The sequence below is a fragment of the Myxocyprinus asiaticus genome, chromosome 41 (assembly GCF_019703515.2).
Source record: "Myxocyprinus asiaticus isolate MX2 ecotype Aquarium Trade chromosome 41, UBuf_Myxa_2, whole genome shotgun sequence".
In the NCBI taxonomy this organism is placed as follows: Eukaryota; Metazoa; Chordata; class Actinopteri; order Cypriniformes; family Catostomidae; genus Myxocyprinus; species Myxocyprinus asiaticus.
The window spans coordinates 15508996-15533097 of NC_059384.1; the positions used below are offsets into that span (position 1 = coordinate 15508996).

At 37.9% G+C, this 24102-nt stretch overlaps 1 protein-coding gene across 3 annotated transcripts in view; it reads left to right on the forward strand.

Moving 5' to 3' along the window:
* ctnnd2a (catenin (cadherin-associated protein), delta 2a) overlaps positions 1 to 24102 on the forward strand; it is a 474718-nt gene that overhangs the window by 390566 nt on the left and 60050 nt on the right. For all 3 annotated transcript variants that reach the window (XM_051682873.1, XM_051682874.1, XM_051682875.1), the window contains 3 exons: positions 6082 to 6267; positions 10835 to 11008; positions 16830 to 16980. In XM_051682873.1, coding sequence (XP_051538833.1) covers positions 6082 to 6267; positions 10835 to 11008; positions 16830 to 16980 — 511 coding nt within the window. The remainder of the gene's footprint in view (positions 1 to 6081; positions 6268 to 10834; positions 11009 to 16829; positions 16981 to 24102) is intronic.

Here is a 24102-nt window from a genome sequence, read left to right on the forward strand (position 1 = left end):
CAGGGGAAGCACTACACTTGACCGTGCGAGGGTGGCCGCTGATATGCGCCATAAAATCCAGCAGCGTAAGCGAAAGGTGAGAGGACGAACACAAGCATGCATTCGGCTCCGAAGAAAAAGTCTGAATGAGTGGTGCACGCCATCTCCTTTTATACCCATATGTCCGGGAGCGGAGAGTGGCATGCAAATTCCACTCACCAATTCTCATTGGCCTTTTCTATTTTAAGCAAAGGTGATTGGGGCTCTCAAGATCGAACCCCTAGTGTCACTACATCGACACAACGTCGAGTGAGTGACAGAGGGGGAACATTTTAGTATAAAGCTCTAAATGGAGGAAGTCAAACTCAAACTGCCAGACAGTCCCTACATTATAAACAACACTTTTGAGGTAAAGATGAAAACAAATACAAATGATCAGTTGCTTTAAATACACATCATCATCCTTATTAAAATGTGTGTTTTTTTTTTTTGTTGTTTTTTTTTACTGTATTAACACTAAGTGGTAACTTGTATAAATTCATATTTAATCTATTAGAGTGAATCTATTAGACTTTATATTTATTACAACTGTAAAAGTTGTAATTAAATAGTTTTCAATGTTTTGAGGCTATTATTTTTTTTATTATTATTATTATATATTTATTTATTTTTAATAACAAATAGCATGCAGTTACAGTCTCCCATTACCTTTATCACTTTTTGCAAGGCGGGGGATTTTGGCTAGTGACCTTGGAATCTGCTAGCCACAGATGCTGGTGAGCCAAAAAGTTAATTTCAAACCCTGCTTAAAATACACCCACAGTTTGTGCACATAAACCCACAGAGAGCACAAACACTCCTACCCACGCCCACTCTCGCTTTGCGCTGGCACTAAAATTGCGCTTAGAATTGGCACTTTCACGAAAATTGGATAAGACATTGCACATGGTCGTAGCTTGTACAAAAATAGACTCAAAAATAGAGCACTTTAAATTCATCATCGCCACTATAGCCATCAAAACACAGCTTCTGTAACAGTTTCACTGCCTTCAAAAATTTAAAGACAATTACTGTCATGCTTTAAATCATTCATGTCGTCCCATTGTTCCCGTTATTATGCATAATCTGTTGGCCTATAATTTTGTGCAATAAAAGTTTACAGTTATTTAGGCTATTTATTTGTTGAATATCTGTCAGTTATATTGTTGCTAAGCATCCATATATTCCAAAGATCAGGGTCTGGACACAACCCTAAACCAAACTAATTACACAGTGCTTCCTCAACACTGACTGGTGGTCTAGTTATTCAAACATCCCACCAACTAGTAGATTTAGAAAATTATGTAGTTTGCACATCCCTAGTATTTTGCTCTTTGCATACCTCTTCTTTCTTATATGAAATACAGATCGGCAGGCATACTGGAGCATTTTTAGGGTAGCATTCTAGAGCAACATGAGGCTCAAGCGCACAACAGCAGTGGTCATGGGAAGTATCTCTAATGGACTTTGAAACATGGTTTGCTTGTATAGTTTCATTTCCACTGTCAATTTGTCCCAATTATACTACAACCTTTTGATTTACATATTATTCAAAAATACTACTTCTGTTACACTTCCTCTAAATGCACCTACAACCTATAATTATTCCACTCTTTTTTCCTTGCCCATGTCCATTTTAGCTCCTTTCAGACCATAAAGCACTCTTCATCCATCCCTGCATTTTAACGCTTTACAAAAGCTAAAAAAAAAAAAAAAAAAAAAAAAGCAAAAGTAAGCATTTCACCCAACACACAGGCTTTGAAAAGAGGCCAGTCACCCTAACCACTCACATTTCTTTATGTCTGGTGATTTGCCCTGAGCTGTTTTGGCCAGGTGTATGCCCAGAAGAGCTATAATGGCTAAAAGCATGCCACCCATGGTCAGTGGAAAATTAACTGCCTTAATGTGCTGTTAACCTGTGGTTGGTCAAGCTCAGTACTATATTATGTGTTAACTTCTACACTTAAAAACTGAGACCTTCCAAATTGCTGCCAGGAAGAGAGATGGTGTTGCCCCAAATGCTTCCAGGTGCAATATTAATTCTATCGCTCATTTACAGATAAATTTAAGCAGAACTTGTGTTTTACGAACACCTTGGTTAAAGCAAGGTAAGCCATGTCTGGCACAAGGAAAGGGATGTTGTAAATCAATATGTTTCAGTACAGTACATTTAAAATGCCACTGCATAATTCTCCAAGCATTTCTCTTATTACAGTCATTATTTTTTGTTTGTGCAGGGCATGCTCTTCCTCGTTCAATAATGAAAAAAAAAGAAGAAAAACATGGAGATTGAGAAAAGTGCTCATTTTTCATCATCATTTTCCAAGCATTTATTTTCTATTTTCTGCTGTCAAGCATTGTGCCTCCTCTGCTGTGTCTCCTTGTAATACCCTGTTAAATGGAGTGTGAGCCGATGGATTTGGCTGATCATTTTTCCCCATCTGCGGCTATATCCTTTAATCACATTTAAATGGGAGACCGTGTCAGACATATAATTAAGTAATTTCATATACTTAGTGCCAATGCAGCCTACTCCCAGCCAACACTTAGAGAAAGATGGAGATTGGGGAAATAAGAAAGGGGATGTTTAAAAAAAAAAAAAGAGACACAGAGGAAAGAGGAAAAGATAGTGGCGAGATAGAAAGAGACTATGTTTTAAAAACTAAAGGACATTGCTATTCAAGATACACCCCTCAAGTCATTTCTGTGGCCCATGTGATGTTTTCATGGCAATTGCAATAATCACAATCATGTCTTCTTACTATAGAAATTACATTCTTAACCGGTAGAGACTATACTATGCCATTTATTTCACTGCATATATGTGGCACAATTTTTTTTAAATCTGACAAGCAGACAACTATACTCTGCAAACTGTGTCAGCGTTTGGAAGCTTCAAACTTGTCTCACACTATTAGAATTTATATTACGGTGGAGCAGATGTTTTCATTATCTAATATTTTGGTTTGCATACCTCAAGTTCTCAGCAATAAAGTAATTAAATGAGATAAACCACCTTAAAATGTACATTATAAGTATTTAATTCAATTTAATTTAATTTCTGGGTTGAATTTGCAGCAAAACAGCTATATTGTGATATATTTACAGCTGAAGTCAGAAGTTTATATACACCTTAGCTAAATACATTTAAACTAAGTTTTTCACAATTCCTGACATTTAATCATAGAAAACATTCCCTGTCTTAGGTCAGTTAGGATCACTACTTTATTTTAAGAATGTGAAATGTCAGAATAATAGTAGAGAGAATTATTTATTTCAGCTTTTATTTCTTTCATCACATTCTCAGTGGGTCAGAATTTACATACACTTTGTTAGTATTTGGTAGCATTGCCTTTCAATTGTTGGGTCAAACGTTTTAGGTAGCCTTCCACAAGCTTCTCACAGTAAGTTGCTGAAATGATGGCCCATTCCTCCAGACAGAACTGGTGTAACCGAGTCAGGTTTATAGGCTTCCTTGCTCGCACACGCTTTTTCAGTTCTGCCCACAAATTTTCTATCATATTGAGATCAGGGCTTTGTGATGGCCACTTCAATACCTTGACTTTGCTGTCCTTAAGCCATTTTGCCACAACTTTGGAGGTATGCTTGGGGTCATTGTCCATTTGGCAGACCCATTTGCGATGAGCTTTGACTTCCTGGCTAATGTATTGAGATGTTGCTTTAAAGAGCACCTATTATGGTTTTTCAAATATTACCTTTCATGTAGTGTGTTATATAGCTGTTTGTGAATGTAAAAAAGTCAGCAAAGTTTCAAAAATCAAAGTGCACGAAATATGGAGTTATTGACACCCAAAAGAAAGAACCAATTCTGAACACCTGAAACGAGTCGTTAGTAATTCCAGACTTACTTCCTGTACTAACCTACATAATTTGGTAACAAAAAACCCGCCTCTGGTCTTTTTACATGTACAGCCAGTGCAGGATGTTAGCCTGTTAGTTGTTAGCCTCTGCTAACCGGCTAACTCAACGTTATTGTCAAACTACATATAAACTTACCACTGAGAAACGTCCTGTTCTCGTCGTACTTGCGATGGTGGTTCTGGTTGATCTTACGATGTATCACTATCGGACTCAGGCTCAAATTGGTAAGGTAAAACAGACATTTTTTCAGACGGAGCTGAAACTTGCATATGGTAGTGGGCATTTCCTTTCCGACACGCGCTGTTAGCGGTAGACCAATCACAACAGACTGGGACATCTGACCAATCAGAGCAGAGTAGGCTCTCTGAAAGGAGGAGTTTAGAATGAATCCTTTAGAACGGATCATTGAACGAGTCATTTGAGACACTGGGAAAAAAATCTATTGTATGAGACCTTTAAAACAAAATTAGGCACGTTTAAAAACCATAATAGGTGCACTTTAATATATCCACATAATTTTCCTTCTTCGTGATGCCATCTGTTTTGTGAAGTGCACCAGTTCCTCCTGCAGCAAAGCACCCCCACAACATGATGCTGCCACCCCCATGCTTCACAGTTGGGATAGTGTTCTTCGGCTTGCAAGCCTCACCCTTTTTCCTCCAAACATAACGATGGTCTATCGTTTGACCAGAGGACATTTCACCAAAAAGTAAGGTCTTTGTCCCCATGTGCACTTGCAAACTGTAGTCTGGCTTTTTTATGGTGGTTTTGGAGCAGTGGCTTCTTCCTTGCTGAGCAGCCTTTCAGGTTATGTCGATATAGGAATCATTTTACTGTGGATATAGATACATGTCTACCTGTTTTCTCCAGCATCTTCACAAAGTCCTTTGCTGTTATTCTGGGATTGATTTGCACTTTTCGCACCAAACTACATTCATCTCTAGGAGATAGAATGCGTCTCCTTCCTGAGCGGTATGATGGCTGCATGGTCCCATGGTATTTATACTTGTGTACTATTGTTTGTACAGATGAACGTGGTACCTTTAGGCATTTGGAAATTGCTCCCAAGGATGAACCAGACTCGTGGAGGTCCACAATTTTTTTTCTGAGGTCTTGGCTGATTTCTTTTGATTTCTCCATGATGTCAAGCAAAGAGGCACTGAGTTTGAAGGTAGGCCTTAAAATACATCCACAGGTAACACATCCAGTCCAGTACACCTCCTAGCAGAAGCTAATTGGATAATTGTCTAAAGGCTTGACATCATTTTCTGGAATTTTCCATGCTGCTTAAAGGCACAGTTAACGAGTGTGTGTAAAATTCTGACCCACTGGAATTGTGTTAAAGTCAATGTGGCGAGCAGGGCGGGTCAGTGTCAGTGTTGTTAGTGTAATGCTAAAAAGCAATATGTGTTGGAGCTGCTGAAAAGCAGCTGTGTTGTAGTGTTTAATGTCCACTGAAAAGTGTCTTACGTGTTCGTCAAGCCAGTCTCAGCTTCCTCCTCGCCCATCTTGTGAACTTTATTACAGTCAATTAAAAGTGAAACAAACTGTCTGTAAACAATAAATTACTGGTGTCATGCACAAAGTAGATGTCCTAAACGACTGCCAAAACTATAGTTTGCTAATATTAAATCTGTGGAGTGGTTAAAAAAATTAATTTTAATGACTTCAACCTAAGTGTATGTAAACGTCTGGCTTCAACTGTATATAACATTACAGTGATATAAAATTACTTAAGATTTTATTCATAACTCCCACCCCTTAGACTTTGTTTCAAACACTGTAGGACATAACCTTGTCTTGTTTGGCAGGTCGTAGACATGTCAGTGTTTTCTCTGATAGCTGCTTTTGTTTCTGAATGCTTGTTAATTGTTATTCGGCTGAATGGCAGCACAAGGAATGTGTGCAGGCTGCTCTATGTGTGTGTGTGTGTGTGTGTGTGTGTGTGTGTGAGAGAGAGAGAGAGAGAGAGAGAGAGAGAGAGACATGGAGAGAGAGAGAGTGAATGAATGTGTATGACCTCCTGTCTTAGAACCAGCATGAGTTGGATGGATGAAGTTTGGCCCCTCTGGCCAAATGGGCTCTATCAAGAGCTCAGTGGTGCTAGACTAATACCTGCCCATTATTTCTCTCTCTCTCTCTCTCTCTCTCTCTCTCTCTCTCTCTCTCTCTCTCTCTCAGACCATAGAAAACTGTGTATGCATCTTGAGGAACCTATCGTATCGGCTTGCAGCTGAAACGTCTCAGGGACAGCAGATGGGGACGGATGAGCTGGACGGTCTCCTGTGTAGTGATGCCAGCGGGAAGGACGGAGAGACCTCGGGCTGCTGGGGAAAGAAGAAAAAGAAGAAGAAGTTTCAGGACCAGGTGAGGCATTTTGTAGCTGTAATTTGACCCTGACCCTGACCTACACATGATGAGTTGTTCTCACTGTTGGGCTGAATTTTTATTTTATTTTTTATTATTATTCCATGAAGAGATTGCGCTCAGGGAGCGCTGATTAATAAAGCTGCTGAGGTGATGGAGACATGCAGGCTAATCTTTATGTCTAACACATTTTTCTCTCACTAATCAAGGCCCAAAGTGCAGTCAACGTGACTCCTTAGCAGGTTCCACAGTGATAGGGGCTTTATTTCCAATTAATACACAACTCTGCTTGATTCTGATTGGTCTATTGCAGCATTCTGCAGTCAAATATTTTTGTATAATGACCGCTAAACTGTCTTACTGATTGGTGTCCCCAGACAACCGATTATTACAGTACATAGTCATGCTAATTTCATATTTCTCATATCAGGTCATGTGAGGTGGATGGGCTACAACAGCAGAAGACCACGTTGGGCACTTTATTCGGACCATAATATTCCTAATTATTATGGTAAAAAGTGCTCAGTGAGTGTGTATATATATATATATATATATATATATATATATATATATATATATATATATATATATATATATATTACTAGTAATGCTCACATAATGCACATCATCTCACTTAATAAAATAACTCAATAAAAATATTAATAATGATAAAAATATTAATAAGTAAAAAAAAACACACAAAAAAAACATTATTTAATGTCCATGAAATATTTGTGTCTGCTTCTTTTTGGGCTCTATTTTGTGATAATTACCAACTGACTGTACATTATTCCTTAAATATAAAAGGTTTTCCCCTTTGAGGGAGAACCATGTGTAAATTAATTTAATATCAACATATTAACAACATAATTAGCATATTAGGCATCCTTTCACACCCCTCGTTGCCTCAAAATAATCACAATTTATGTTTCAACGAGTACCCGAACAACATATTTACGTTCACTGTCCTTATATCAATTAATCCCCCTGCAAACGTAACGCTCACCACCTATATAGAGACTCCCCATTAGAAAGAAAGTGTTCCCCAGTGTAACCGTCTATGGCTGATAAATCGCTGTGTTTGTGGGCGTCAGACGAGGGGACAACCTTTTACTGCGGTCTCCTCTATAGCAGAGGAAACTCTTCATTAATCTCATGCAGGAAAAGTCAGCCAGGTTCCTCTGTGCATATGTGGAGAGGGAATGTGGAGGTAGGAGACCAGTTGTCTAACACGACTCTCTAGAGATGTCCCAATACACAGGAGCCATAACGCTAATAGCTGATGATGTACTGTAGCGGCTGATAACTGAAAAATCCTTTTTAGCTTTGATGAGAACTAAATAAAACCTGCATTGCTGTGAAAGAGATGCCCATCACAACATGCTTCTGTTGCTATGCTTACAGTCCCCAGCAAGGAAGTGGTAAAATTTTTAAAACTGTCTGATTCAAATAATACATCAAAGCTATTGCTCTGTTGAGATTATGACAGCATACACTCTTTTATTAAACATAGTTTGGGGATATGTTTTGCTCTGTCTTTCTCATTTGAGTATTCAGAATTGCATTTCCCCCATTCATTACATCAAAGCCCTTAAATAAGTTGGTAGAACTGGTTTAGGATTCAGTCAGATCCGTCCCCTTCTGTCTTTGTTCAATCATAGGACATACTGTATTGAATGGAAAGGAAGTAGGCAGAAAGCGAGTGCCCCTTTTCCACTACAGTAAATGCTATTTGGGGTGGGAAAAATTGTCTCCGCAGTCCACACCGGCCCTTAAAACTTGGTTTTCTCGAAGGAGGAACAGCTAGAGTCAGAGGTCGGGGAGCGGGATAATTTCTGCATCATGATTGCTTAATACAAGCTCACATTATAATCATCATAGCTGTCTACAGTGGACTGTGGAATATTTTGGATTCAATACAAGTTAACCTCAATTGATAGCATTTTGGCATAATGTTGATTACCACAAAAAATCATTTTGACTCAGGTTACAGTGAGGCACTTACAATGGAAGTGAACATGGGTCGGTTCTGAAAAAGGTTTGCAGATTTCCCAGCTGAGCACTGGCTCCAGTACGGGAACCAGCACCATTTTGGTGGAAAAGGGGTTAGAGAGGGCCTTATCACTGACTTTGGGACTGTAGCAAGTACTATTTCTCCACATTACCTAAGGTGACCTCTCGTATCATGTGCTGGACTTTCTCCTCAGCCAAGACGCTTTGAAATAGGACACCTGGGCCTCCAGTCAACAGAAGGCTAATGTATTCTGTTAAATCATTTATCACTAAGTGGCAGCGAGGTAGTCCAGGAAACCAGAGCAAGCCATGGATCTGTAGGGACAGGGCAGGGCAGTGGCGTTTAGCGTCGCTAATTGACTGAGAGGAGTGTGTGTGTAAACCAGAGCAATTTTAACCCACCAAGCACTGATACCCCTCTATGAATTTACTCTGAGAAATGGGGCATGGAACATTCATTACGCTCAAAGCTTTTTGACAAGGAAAGAGTGAGAAGAAAGTTGTGGACTATTTAAGATGACATTTTATGCTCTGATAGCTTGGAGAGGCCATTGGCACTTTTAAGCTTGAGGGTAACCTCTCATTTTTTAAGGTTTGTGTTTTGAAATAGATTAAAGCAGCCTGGTCTCATAAAAATTATGTGAACGAGGCAACATTTTTGCAAAACCAAACTGCGTGCCTTATTACAAGTTTGGCTGTAGTTTCCCAGTGAAATGTCCAGCGGGGGCGCCAAAAGTGAGTGAAACGGTGTTGTAATCAGAGAAATTTAGATGGAGGTTTTAATGAGTAAAATGTACCTCCCTTACCTAAAACTTTAACCTAAACCTAACCAATAGTGTCCAAGAAAAGCACATTTTCTAAAGCAACCATGTCAATTAGTGTCGCTTCTATGACACTCGCGTCTCACGTGTAAGATTGCATGCTTGAATGGTGTTGAATCGAGGTCTTCCGAGTCTAGAGTCCAAGCGTTAAAATGTATAGTTTTCAAATGATGCGTTAGAGTAAAAGTGTTTTGATATCATGACATACTGTAGCAGTGTGTGAGTAATAGTGCGAAAAAGGGTTTATAAAGTCATAATCAGCCATTGTAGTCATGATTTGTGTGAAAGTGAATGAAATGCACAGTTGCTGTAGCGCTTCTAGTTTTAATTTCACCAGAAAACCGTGGTTAAATGTGGAACGCAGCATTTAAAAGCCTGTTTGCAAAAAATGTGTTATAATAACATTCAATCTATGAGACTAGGTTGCGTTAAAGACAACCATTTAGATGATTTTTAATAATATTAGAAGCAAAAGAGCCTCAAAAACAGACTTAAAACACAAATCAAACAGATATTAGAATTTTTTGAAGAAAAAAAATACAAAAAAAGTTAGTGGTGCTTGCCCACACAAAACATACCTTTACAGTGCTTGTGTGTTGTGGTTGGTTGCCAACACATTATTCAGCTGCTATAGTGTCCTGAATTGTTTTTAGCAGTTTGCTGTACAGTTGCAAGTGTATTCTGGGTGGTTCAAAAGTGTCCACTGGCATGTCTGTAATATTCTATGTGATCTATAGTTCCATTGTAAGCCTTTGTCATTTGTTTTGCCCATTTGATTGTCCACCAGTTGAAAATCAGAGTTTTATACTTCAGGATAGGGGTTTGTTTAAATTAGCTTACTTTAGCAACCACCAATAAAACCGTTTTTCAGCATTGATCAATTATAAATGAATGAATTATGAATGTGTGGAGATGTTTGTCTCACTGTTTGCATATAGTGAAAAGGCATATTCAACCAAAGTCCTCTCTCAGCCTCTCCTCTCTCTATCTCTTCCCCCATCTCTCTGTTTCTCCTGTGTTCAACGTATGGAAAAAGCAACAGCCTTGCGGGTGTTTCTCCACCCTCCAGCAGTTGATTGAACAACAGAGCCGCTCCTCAGCGCAGGGAATGAGGGGAGATGAAAACCGACTCATTAATAATGGAGGGAGAGAAAGAAGGAGTGAGGCTGACTGCCAGAGCTAGTTTAAGATGCTGAGGTATCTCACAAGTTGCTCTGACTAAAAGTAGGTCAGCCTGTGAGACCAGCACTTTTCAAACTGATTCACCCACACGCCTCACAGTCAGAGTCAGGCTGAACGCAGGCTTACAGCTCATCACTCCTGACCAGTTCTGGGTTTATATGGACAGAGATTTGAGACAAGATCTCCCCATATTGTGTTTTTGTGTGTGGTTTATGCCCTTTTCACAACTGGCCATAGGTTTTGGAAGTCTGATCACAAATAGGATGTGTCATTATAAATTGACAAGGAATTTGTTTTCTTGCTGCAACAAATTCACGTTTTGTAGTGTTTGTCAGTGGTGTAACTTGGATCTTATGAACCCCAGTGCAAAGCAACTTTGGCTCTTATCTAGCAGCCAGCGATCGCTCACTGCCATCATCTCTCATTGAAAATGAATGAGTTCAGTTCGCTGATGGTGTGAATGGGACTTTAGAAGGATTGAGTTGTTGATGATAACAGTTTTTGTGTGTCTTCCTCTCTGACTTTGACTTTGTCTCTCTTTCTTTCTGTAGTGGGATGGTGTGGGCCCACTGCCCGACACTGCTGACCCCCCCAAGGGAATTCAGATGTTGTGGCATCCCTCAATAGTAAAGCCCTACCTCACCCTGCTATCTGAGTGCTCCAACCCGGACACACTGGAGGGGGCTGCCGGGGCGTTGCAGAACCTTGCCGCAGGGAGCTGGAAGGTAAGTCCTATGGTCAGTTACCATGATATCGTCATAATAACAGATAACAGATTTTGCATTGATAAGAGATATTTTTCTTATTTTGACTGTTTGTATTTCTGAACATTTATTATCACTTTTGTACGATGGCCGAGGAGTGCACAAAACTAGCAAATAAAAGCTGAAAACAACAGAAATAAGCCACAACACAACGGAAAAGCCACAGCACAACGGAAATAAGCTATAACAAAACTAAATTAAGCCAAAACATCACAAAATTAATGATACAACATAACGACATTTTTATATATATATAAAAATGCTGAACTTTTTTGTCCTTAAGTGCTCTGACCAATACCTGGTTGAGTTTCTACCAGAACTCTTAATGCACATAACTTTATCAGCATTTGCTTAAATCCTTATTAGGCGTTGATGCGTAAATGACGTCACAGTACCTAAAGTTATTCTTGCGTACTGGCAGCTCTTATAAGGTGTCCTGCTCCCATGAAAATGGCTGTATGCAGGCTGTAACCCTCGTTTGGACGGTGAAACACTTTCGGAAATGCTCAGTTCCCCAGTCAACGCTCTATTGTGATGCGTTGACTGGGGAACTCTTGTAGTGACTTGCAGTGGGACAAGCAGCTTTCTGCATTGTCTGAGCAGCCTCATGATCTCTCATGCATCGAGTCAGACTGCCACAAGACATAAAAATTATTTATTTTCTGTTCATTTTTAAGTATTGTGGCTTAATTTCGTTGTGTTGTAGCTTATTTCCGTTGTGGTGTGGCTTTTCCGTTGTGCTGTGCCGTTATTTTGTTCTGTTGTGGCTTATTTCCTTTGTGTTTTCAGCTTTTATCTGCTTTGCTAATTTGGTTGTGTTATGCACTTCTCAGCCACCGTTCTTTTGCCTTGAGAAGAGGTTTAGCAACCAAACTTTTCCTGTGGCATGACTTCATATTGACTCACAATATCCATTTTTAAATCGACAATTTCTTATTCTGAAAGTTGAATTTTTCCAACATTAAAATTGCAAAGTCAGCTACAAGTAAGCCAAGTTGTGGGTTGATTTTACCTAAAACTTTAACTCTATGGTACTATTAAAACATTCCTCTGTCGGCTTGAGCAACCCATTCAGTCCAACACACTAACATTGGCTCGACTGATGGTATAAGTTTGGGGCGGGACTATAAGTTTATACAACCAAATGAAGATGCAGTTTTTCTGGAATCTGTGTGAAAACTTGAAACTTAAACTTTTGTTGACACTAGTGTTGCAGAAATTGCACACTTCGTCCCAGTCCTTAACTTCATATGAGCAGTCTTAGCATTGAAAATGTTAAAGTTTCACAAATACATCAATTTAAACCTAAAAATGTCTTGTCCAAAATAGATCATACTGTTTAACTACATAACTACCCATGTACTGTCAGCCTACAGAAAATATATTTCATCAGTTTTGTAACATGTTACTGTATACTCCCATAGCATATCTATAAGATTATTCTTTGATGGCTGTTCTTTGGTTCCTAATATGTTTGCTGTGCTTATGTTCAGTGAAGTGTGTATTCACTGCTATCAGGAGAGAAATGCAGTGTGTGCATTCATTGAACAGGGTGAGGAGAAATGGTGTAAAATTACATTTTTCCTGGCCTGAAACTACTTGCTTTTGTAAGATGTTTTAACCAGTCGCAATCTCCTTTTTGGCCTCTCTTTCCCTCCCTTTGTTCTCACATCCTTTTCACTATATTTCAGCGACAAAAGCTTGTTTTACTTCTGTTGCTCAAGAGCTCTAATCCACCCAATGTGCCCTGCAAGATCAATACTCTCAGCCGAAGACAGATGCAATGGGATTGGATTGGTTTTGAAGTCCCATGACAAGCTTAGACCCCCTTATAGAAGTTAAATGAAAGTGGTGTCCCTACGACCCCTCTCAACACCTAAAGGGCATCAGGGTGTATGTATTTATTTGTTAGGTGGAGTTTGTAGGAGAGACTAAGACAAAGATGTAGGGGAGAGCAAATGAGAGAGAGACAGAGTATGTCTGGCCATTTCGTCTGGTTCCCATAATTGGCTCCTCTGTTTGTTCATGTAGGAGAGCTGACTTTGAGCCCTGTGCTAATATGTATGAACTATGCTCTCTGTTTATGTTGTCAGAGTCCATCTTGGACAGTGGGATTATTAAATCCCACTCTGTGTGTTCTAGGAAATGTAAACAAAGCCCTTATCTTAAGACGAATCAAAAGAACACTCAAGTGTGAAAAGTGCATTGCCGTGAAGATAGCCAGTCATGAAATTACATTTTCAAGGATATTTCTTTTATCACTTTACTTGCAATACAAATACGATTAAGTTTAATGATTTTTGAAGTTGATTTTCACCACACACTCCCATTCTCGGTAACTCTCTTATCTCTTGTCACTCAACCCATTTGTTCCACTCTCTGGCTCTTTTCCAAAACCTAGTGAACTGCCTCACTCCCTGCTGTTTGCAAAGAAAGCTACCTTTTAACACTTTGTTCTAACCAGGTTTAGTGCAGCCTAAGTTATCTGTCCACACTGAAAGCTACAATGATGTGATGCACAGTGAATTAGAAAATATTTTATGTTTTATGTGGAGTGGGATTTTCACTGTGGGCATGGCCACCAAGCATGGCACTAGAGAAATGTAAACTAATTGACCAACAAAATATCCTTTTGCTTGTCCCATTTTGTGGCTGTTTAGAACAGAAACTCAGATTAACATGGAAAAGATAACATTTATCGTTTGACACTTTATCATGTCACGCCTGGTTAGGACACAATATCAGACAGCATACTAACTGCAATGAAGCCTCCTAAGTGAATGATTTGAAACACTACATAGGCAGCAACTATAACTTAAGCTGGGTGCACACTGTAGGATATTTAACAGTCCTTTACAATTGATGTTTGTCAAACTCTAAAATCTTATCCCACTGAGATCTTGGGTAAAAGCCATGGCACACTGTGCAACATTATTATGTCAGATTGTATGATACACAAGTCAAGTCATTTTTATTTTTATAGTGCTCTTCCCAATGCATTGTTTCAAAGCAGCTTTACAGAAATGCATGCTCTAACAGATAACGAAGCTGTAATGTCTGTAATGTCTTAATTAAAGTCCTTAAAAAAGGCCAGTATTTAAACTTTAGTTGGCATTATTTTATTGTCTATGTATTCCTTTTAAAGAGTGTTATTTACCTTATGACCAAGATAATGTAGGCAGAGGTCAGTGAGGTGCATCTCAATCAGGCTGGAAGCTTCTGGCGGTTCATTTTGGTTAAGTTCATCCTAGGTGCTAGGTTTAGGCAATGACCAGTGAAGTATCCCATGTCTTACAGTTGGGCTTGGCAGTAGTACATCTTCTATGATGTCCATCGTAGTAGACTGAAGTGATGCAGACAGTGATCATCAAAGCGCCCCTTGCAGTCTGGTTGGCACAGGTTGCAGTTAGTAGTCATCACTCAGCGACACATAGTGGCAGGATTAGGACATCAGGCAGGACTGGAGCTGGATCTGGCAGGCTCTGGTAACCAACATAACCAAGACTTTGGTCCCAATCATCCTGACTGACAGTGTTGTCAAAATGCGCAGTCAAACTGCGCGACTGCGATGCAAAATTTCTGATACTGCCAGATCTTTTTTGGAGGCTAAGATTCATCGCAACAATTTAGCGACCGTCAGTGAATATGTCACACTAAGTGATCAAAAGACTATCGATTTTGGCCTTCGACAAGAGAAATCTTTTGCGATCCCTGAAATTTTGTGCAGACTGCAAAATTGTGGTTTTAGTCAAAAAAGTGTGCTTTTTGATAATGGCTGATAATTTAGGCTAACAGTCTTAGTCTGGCTTTATGCTCACAGTTGACTACAATAGGGTTTGGCTTTTTTAAGCTAAAAACTTGATATTCTAATAAGCATAGAAAAAGCAAAGCACACTTTTCAATTTTAATTCGATGGAACTATTTTTATCAATACTTTTCAGTATTCTGTGAAATGTTAAGTATTTACAATCAATATTTCTCTTGACTCTGTCCGCCATATTGGATGAAACGTTCTGGGAATGCCTTATACGTGATTTATGGAACTCTGGGTTAATGAAAGTGCTCTTTTGACTTAAAATAGAGTACAGTCACTCATGTTTAACCAGTGTGGTAAAGAAGACTGTTCATACAGAGTTGTTAGCTGAAAGGAAGATAACTGTCTGCCATATTGGACGAAACTTTTCAGTCAGTTTGTTACAGTACCTTCTTGGAATGCCTTATCCTTGATGGATACATGTGAAGCTTCCTTTAATTTTGGTGAAAATGATGTATCTTATTAGGCTGCTTAATTGGGCTGTGTGGAAACAACCTTAGCATCGGGAGCACTCCTTTGCAGCTTTCAAATGCTGTCCAGTTAGGCAGCTGGTTTAGGAACTGAGCCCATTTCGTTTTTGACTCACTCCCTTTTGCACAAGCACACATACAGGGGTCATCATAAATAAGGAATGTGTGTTGATGCCTACTAAACTGTATGCTATGGTCTCTCCTGTCATTGCAAAAGTGCTGGCTAGCAGAGAGTCAAATCTGAGCTGACACTCAGTCACTGATAGAAGCCGATCCCACAGCTGGGTCATACGTACAAAACCTCAGAGAGCAAAAGCCCTGATCTAGTATTAGTGTTTCACTGTAACCTGTGGAATGTGATTAATATTCAAAATAAGACTGAATAATTACTGATATTGACCCACATGGCATATCCTACTATGATGATTCCTTTCATTGTCTGTGTGGACTTTAAAGCAGCTGATATGAAGAACCATGTACAGTGACCATGAAGAGTATTTGAAAACTGATTGCACACTTAAAAATATATGAATTTAACCCAATTTATATCAAACCAAATAGCATCTGCAAAAAAAAGGATGCTTGACCTTCCTCAGAACCATTTTTTTCAGCCATTTTCACAATAACATTTAACAAACTGGTCTCAAGGTGATTTTTAGAGGATGTATGAAGTCAGATCCCCTCAAGTTTACACAGGTGTCCTAGCAGAGTAACTACAGATGTAGTTCATCACATTAACTATGGGCAAGTTCCACTAAGTTTTAACAACCAGAAAGTGTCCAAATACTTTTTTTTTTCTTCATTTCTAAAAATATATTTGTGAAATGTTATGCTTAAAGTGTGCTTTTGTTGTATTTCTTTAAAGGTGCACTCATTAACTTTTGTCTTTGTGTCATCTTGGACTTACAGTGACACCTAGCGGCGTGGATGTAGCATAATTTAAAATCAATAGTTTTCAGATTCAGACACCATTGTAGAAATTTAGTATTTACAGACAGCCATGATTACTTGAATCAATAAGTGAAAGTGTCAAATAACAGGACAGTTACTGAGGTTAAGTGAATATTATAACATGGCAGCCCCCATCTCCATGTAGAATAAAACTGCTGGAGTCTTCATTTTAATGTGAGTGGTCATGATTTCCTATATATATTGCAAAATTACAATTCATGTCTTTAGGAGTTAAACTTTTTTAATGAGGAAAAAATTACTGAGTGCACCTTTAAAATAAATGAAACATTTTATATTTTGTGTGCAACGCAAGTTTGAGTCTGGCTTAGGTCATTTCCCAGTCCCATTCACCTCTCTTATCCTCATCATTTCCTGTCCTTTCTCTCTACTGTAACAAGTAAAGTGGCAAAAAAGCCCAAACTACCATTTAAAAAGGAAAGTATTAGTGAAAGTAATAGATGCGTTTAGGCTTATAATGCATAAACACAAAAAATCCTATATATAGCAACCTATACAGTACCTGTGTATTTGTATGTGTCTCCAACAGTGGTCGGTGTACATTCGTGCAGCGGTGAGGAAAGAGAAGGGTCTGCCCATCCTCGTGGAGCTGCTGAGGATAGACAATGACCGAGTTGTGTGTGCCGTCGCCACTGCACTCAGAAACATGGCCTTGGACGTCAGAAATAAAGAGTTAATCGGTATGTTCCTTTTGTTCCTCTTGACTGTTTTATTTTATCGGTCATTCACATTATTTCAGACAGTTTAGAGCCATTGGATTTGTTGAACTCCAGATTAATGATAGTGGTCTTTGGCTTCTCTCTAACGGAGTCCAATCTCTCATGTTTTAACCAGTGTGGTAAAAGAGATGCTCATACAGATGTCTCAGCTGAACAGTTGATAACTGTCATTTTATTATTGCACAGTTCCTGGCCATTCATCACTTTAAAGGGGTTAGCAGGCATCAGGGCTCACTTACACATTCTTGGCTTGACAGGCAGCTCTTGTGGAAGTGTTCTTGGTTTTTAGTTATGTTTTGTTTAGCTCTGATTTTTTTTTTTGCTTCTTTTATACACTTTTTTGTAAGAGTAATGAAAAATTCAAGCATGAATTTTTTTTTTTTTTTTTTTTAATTTTTGTTGAACACTAAATACTATGCGAAACGACAAAATCACAACCAATCAGAACATATTTAATGGTGATGTAATTGTTTTCATATTAAAATACTTTTTCCTATCCCATCTTAATGTGAATAGACAAATATAAGAAAGCCATTCCAAGGTTCCAAAAAAAGTTAAAAAATAATTTCTTTGTGGCGCTTTCAAAACATTACTCTGTTTTTGAGCCTTCTGGCCAGCCCACGTTGGCTAAACCAATGGCATGAGTTTGTGGCGAGATCTTTTTTGTCCGGACAGAGGGGTTATTTTGGAAACCTGTTTGAAAACAGTCATAATTGTTTGCTATTTTGTTTGGTGATGCTAGTGCCACAAAATACACACTTGACCTTTAATATTTAAAATTGAATATACGGCTATGTGGAGCAGGATTTTGACCCAATAACATTTCATTGTGGTTGGGATTGCCCAGCATGACCCAGCAAAAATAGAAACCAAACGAACAGCAAAATATCTTTTTGCATGAAGCTTTATCTCATTGCATCTGTTTAAGACAAAAACTCAGATTAACACAGAAAAGAATTAGCAATTTTTTGTTTCCGTAAACTTAATATTGCATAAACGAAAATGCGTGGAGGTAGATTTCTTATCGTGATCAGCCACCCAGTTATTGTCTCTCCTAATGTTTACTCTCTGCACATTAACACAACAGTAAATTGGGTCAAAGTGCCTCTGTACCCTTTTAATGTGGTATAATTATACCCGTCTGTCATGACCATATCCACACCTGTTTATTTAACCATGTTTGGTATATGACCCATTCATAATTTATGTTATTCCCTGCAATCATTTGTCAGAATAGCTGTTAGGCTTCATCTGGTACATGACCTTTCCTTCAACCAGAGATAACAGGTGTTGAGTGTTGCATTGCCTCTGAATTACACATATTAAAGAGTACATGACAGGATCAGATACTGCATCAGTGGGCTCACTGTGAATGACAGGGAGTGGTCCACTGTGCCACACATTCCAGAATGCCACATGCTGACCCGCCGAATCAGGTGCTTAATTACAACTTGTTTCCTGTCTTCCTTCCTCCCACCTCGCACTGAGATTCTCACCATTTGCAATTCTCCCAGTGACATCACCAACAGACTACTGATCTCGCCCCCTAATGAACTTGGTTTCCCTGGTGAGTCTTGTTGTCTCCACGGCAACGGCTCCCCGTCTGCTGCTTTCAGGGCCCCTATCTGCTTTCCAAACAACTGGTTTATGTTTGCCACCTGGAGTCCATCTATAATTTCAGAATGCATATGCAGATTGCATTCTCCTCATTGTGGATTCCCAAGGAAATATGCTTCCTGTCTTTCACATTCGGCAAAATGATTTAGTTGCTTTATGCCCTAATGCAAGAACAAAGAATTTAAATCAAATTACTGCATACATTTAGTTAATCTGACATTTTGTTTGTCAATGGACACTATCCATTGACAAGGCCACTTCTGTTAATCGGAAAATTGGGCACAGCTATCGTGACTGATACTGATCTCAATACGGCCAAATATTGGCAAGTTACAGTAATTAGTCTGGCTGATATATCGGTATGTCATTACATACGTAAATATAATCTCAGAGATTGGCAGCCCAATAATACTTTTTAGACTGTTCAAGAGGGTCACCCATTAAAAGCCTTTGAGAGCCATTAAATCATGCAAGGTCCTTCTTTTCTATGTTCTTTCACAGTTTCTCCCTTCCATCATGATTTGTTTTACATGTTTGATCACTGAATCTATATATGATCTTATTTTACAATCCTTATAAACATTTAGCTCAGGGTTAGAAGCTGGGCACATGAAATGCATGTAAATAACCAATTCATTGCTGTCGTTTGATCCTCTATTCGAATGAAGATTGATTTTTTGAATAAAATAATCTAGCCACCCAGATTCAAAGCATCATTCTTTATCCCAGAGCTTTGAATCTGTGTGCAGACACACAACACATTGTAAGATCAGAATACTCACAGATTTTCAAGCAGCTCTTTTGTTGTTGGATGTCTCATTGTCAAGTTTTTTAACATGAGTTTAAAAGAGAATGTATTTTAGACAGTGCATTTTGGTTTTATGTACTCAAGGGGTAATTTTTTAAAGCTCATTGACATTAATAAACCTTTAGGTACAGTAGAAATGTAATCTCTGTCTCTGCTCTAACCTTTTCTCTTATTTTATAAAAAAAAAGAAAAATTATTATTGCCTGCCGCATTTCCTCTCTGGATTTGAGGTTGATGACATCAACACTAAGGAAAGGAGGGTAGAGAAGCGCTTAAGGGTGGTTTTAATTTTTGGCTCCTTGCTGTGTCTTCTTGAAAGAGAACAACAGAGAATTTCGGAAGCAAAAGGGATGGGGGGAGAGTATTCCTTTCCTCAATGCATTTGTCCTTATCATGCTTAGGGACATGAAGGTGATGCCTCATTCAATCTGATATTGCTGGCTGATAATTTTATGAGAAACTGAAATTTTTTATGGTTTAATTTGAATTGTAAAAATGATAATCTGACCAGTCTTCTTTAAAAAAAACTAAAAACTGCCACATTTTCTGATAACTTTTACATCAGTGAAAATTTAAGAGGATGCCTAAACTGTGTTTTTCTCCAGAACTCTATGTGAAGACACATGTGGAATATTCATAACATTATGCCACCAAAACGAAAATATTATGATGGGTTTTGAATTTCTTGTGACCAGTACAGTTTCACTGGAGACTCGCTTATCTGGTACATGAAAATAATAATGTTTATTTTATCTAGTGTCTTTCTTAGACTCAGGGTTGCTTTACAAGAAAAGAATAAAATATAGGATGATGTAAGTGACGCAATGACCTGCATTTTTTGTATATATATATATATATATATATATATATATAAAGGCAAAGTAATTACGTTGTCATAGGAACAAAAGTATATTGTAATAAAAATAATGCAAAATGCACTTTCATGGCCTCTATTATATTTATGGCTGTTTTTTTTTTTTTTTTTAAGTCACTCAATATTGGCAGGTATTGGAAAAAAAGGTCATATTGGACCCTGGCAGCAAACCACTGCCTTGTTCTGCAGGTGCAGATATTCAAAACACCCAGGTAGCAAAGTAAAATCCATAACCTTAAGCACTTTTTGAATAGTTGAGAATTTTTGAAAATATGGATTCTTTGGGGTTTGTGACTCACTGATACAGTTGAGTTCCAGTGACAGAATTTAGAAACGCTAATGTCTATAAACCCCAAGCTGCTGTTTGAGGATGCTTCAACATGCAGAACATCAGAAGCAGTGGCTGCAAGTGAATACAGACAGAAGTTAGGCGTAGCATTGAATGAGGCACAGAGTAGTTCGATTTGTAATCTGAATGCCTCTCCAAACTTTTTAGGTGGAAAAACTCCTCCAGGCAGTAAAACAGGTGTGGATTTGTTGAAAATATTTGAGGTTGTGCTGTAACTTCGGCAACCAAATTTACTCGGCTTGTTTTGATGGTCCAACATTTCAGTTGATGGAGAGGGATTTGAAAAGTTCTGATCCATTGCTGAAAGTTTCCTATTTGCCACCCACTAACACAGGAAGAGAAAGAGGGGCAGAGTCAGTGGTGTAGATTTGGTTTGAACATTGGGGTGGTCCAAAAGTGGGTATGAATAGAAAATTATATTCATTGCATACTCTTAAATATTTATACACCATGTAACATAATAATGCATAATAAAAGCATAGTAAATCCCATTAAAAAAATTTTTATACATACAACTGACCCCATTCAATTACATTGAAAGTGCCTTACAGTAATCACAATTTTTGCTTTTTTTTTAATAATCTAGTGACAAATCGAAATTATTGTTTGTGGTAATCAACATTAAATTGTATTATTCCTGGAACATTCCTTTAATATAACTGTTGCCAGTCCATTCTTTTCTGTGCCTAAAGTCAACTGCGAGAAAGCCAAATCCATTCGTTCATTCTTCCTCTTTATCACTCCTGTCCTCTCCATTAGGTGGCTCTTCTGAAATTGAAGCCACAGGTGTTCAGAAAATGCCTTTGCTTTTAATCCAATATGACAGACATCAAAGGTGGTAACAGAGAGGGAGATATAGCACTTGAAAGCCATGCTGCCTGGCGTTCCCCTTTCAAATATTCAGCACGGTGGCTGATTTCTAATTTAATTTACTCCTTAACCTTTAAGAATAATTTTGTTTTAAGGTCTGTCTTCAAATGCCTTGTTGTTTATATTTTCCTTTTATGTCCATGTTGGCCATTTTCTGCCAGTGTGGTTTGAACTTACTGTTAGCTCAGTAAAAAAAGCCTTTATGGACCCATTTAAATGTTACACTATTGCAGGATAAAGGCTCACTGAGATGCTGCCCAAAGCCTCTCACCACCGTGTGTGACATTTCAAACCCAGCCGAGAACCCACAGGCCCTTGTGGAACATTTTACAAATTCCCTTTGAACTTTGTTGGGGAATATTAATGCTCTTCATTTTATTTGGATCCACTTTAATATAAAAGTATATAATGGTATTTTAGTCATTATATAGCTTTTCAACCACTTGCACATGCTCTTCTCACAGAAAAAGCGAGAAATGTCACTGTCACTGTTAATATTCTTCACAGCAGTGGTTCTTAACTTTTTGTTTCTTTTTGCTCCAGGAAATCTATCTTTCATAAAATTCTATACTTTGCCCAATTCTTGTGTGTTTGTAAATTAAATATTTGTGATCATTTAAAATAATGCTTTAAGAGTGTAGTACTCTAAAAGCATTAGAGTACTCTAAAGTTGAAACGGCATTCACTAGAAATTACAGTTAAACAGAGGTAAACAGAGTAGTCAACAAGAAAAAAATGTAGGGTGGGACATGATTTTATCGATCGCAAAGTGAAATGAATCAGAAATGGAAAAGTAAAAAGTGGGCATGATATATCAGAATGAAGCCAAATGATTGAAAGGGAGGGGTTCAAAAATAAGAGAGCTTGGTGATGTTAGCCAAAATAGAAAGCCGCTTCAGAGGTGAAGTAACTTATTAGATTTTGATAAAAAATTATGAAGGCAAACATTTTTATTATTATTTGGATTGACATTGACCAACGAATCATGCACAATAAGACCATGAACATTTATTAAGAATGTAAATATGGTAAATTTAGATTTCTTGTTGACTTTTATTTGACCATATGTTTTCTTTCCTCACTGTAAATCAAACTAATTTTACACCATTTTCCATTTTATCTTTAGGCAAACCTCAGAGACACCGGGACAAAGAATTACATTTATATTGCACTATCACATTAAACAAGTAAATCTGGGACATTGATCATTTTATCTGACAGTAATCTTAACACAAGCACCTCAAATTTAGGCAGTGGTACAACCATTTAATTCAGTTTGAGTGTATCAACGAAGTTCATTTTTAGCATATTGGAGATTGAATGATCAAAAGCACAGATGTTATTACTGATCAATAGTTTTTACCAACAAGTTTTTTATTCTGTAAATATCATGTGTTTCCCACAGTTCATCTTTCAGAGAAATCTCACATCCCATTTGACTGCCTTCATATTGTCAGCTCACGCTAGACAGACGATTTTGCCTGCGTGTACAAGATAAGGAGACACCAATTAACTCTTTTTAAATTAGCTTATTGATGATAAAATTAAGCCCTTTTGCAGTATGCTTCATGAAAATTATGTCTGTGTTTCTACTTCGGAGACCATTTGGAATTAGCAGAAAGAATTTAACAGTCTTAGATTAATTTCATTAGCTGTGTGCTTCTGTGATAGAATAATAGGGAGCCAGAAGGAGAGGGACTCTTGCGTTTCAAAGGTCAAAATATTGGAACGCTCCAATGATTAAAGTAGCACTGAGAAATCTGAGAAATACTCTTCTCTTATTTTTCTTGAAACTGGATTGCTACTTCACAAAAATCATGTGTTTATACATCAGTTTTTGCATTAATTACAGTATGAAAGTATTTGCATAAAGTATACAGTACAGATGTCCACGCAAAAAGCATTTAAATGTAATAATATTCCAGTTCATCTTTTTTTTAATAGTTAAGGACATTTGTGTTTCTTTTCTATCTGCCAAGCTTTAAATTCCTCTGGAGCAGCTAAAGAAAAACAAAATGAAATACAGCTAATAACGGTGATCATGGCGGTCCAATCACATGGCAGGAGAACGTGACCAATGTTGCCAAATTTGAAAGAATAGATCCTACGGATGCTGTGGATACAATTGTTTTGGTGACAGATTTCAACTTGCTTGATCACAGTTGCACAATTAGGTTTTTCTTATGTTATAATGCCACCTTGCTTTGCAAATTGAGGAAATTTGGCGTATGGCCTCAAATTGTCCTGTTGTACATGTGTACCAAATTTTGTTATGTTTGGATATTGCACTCACAAGATACAGGCCATTTAGTCAACATAGGCAACACCCAAAAACATATTGGCTCATATATTCTAATACATTAAATTAATCAAATAATATTCTTTTATAACTTTTTGTCAGAAGCATCTATAGATGATTTATACTAAATTTTGTGTGAATCAGACAATTGCCCCAAGAAGCTGGATCATATGTAATAACACTGGAGCATTCTTTATTCTTAATAAAAAGCAACAAAATGTGCACGTAATTCATTACTCATGTTAATATAAATTACCTGCAAACAG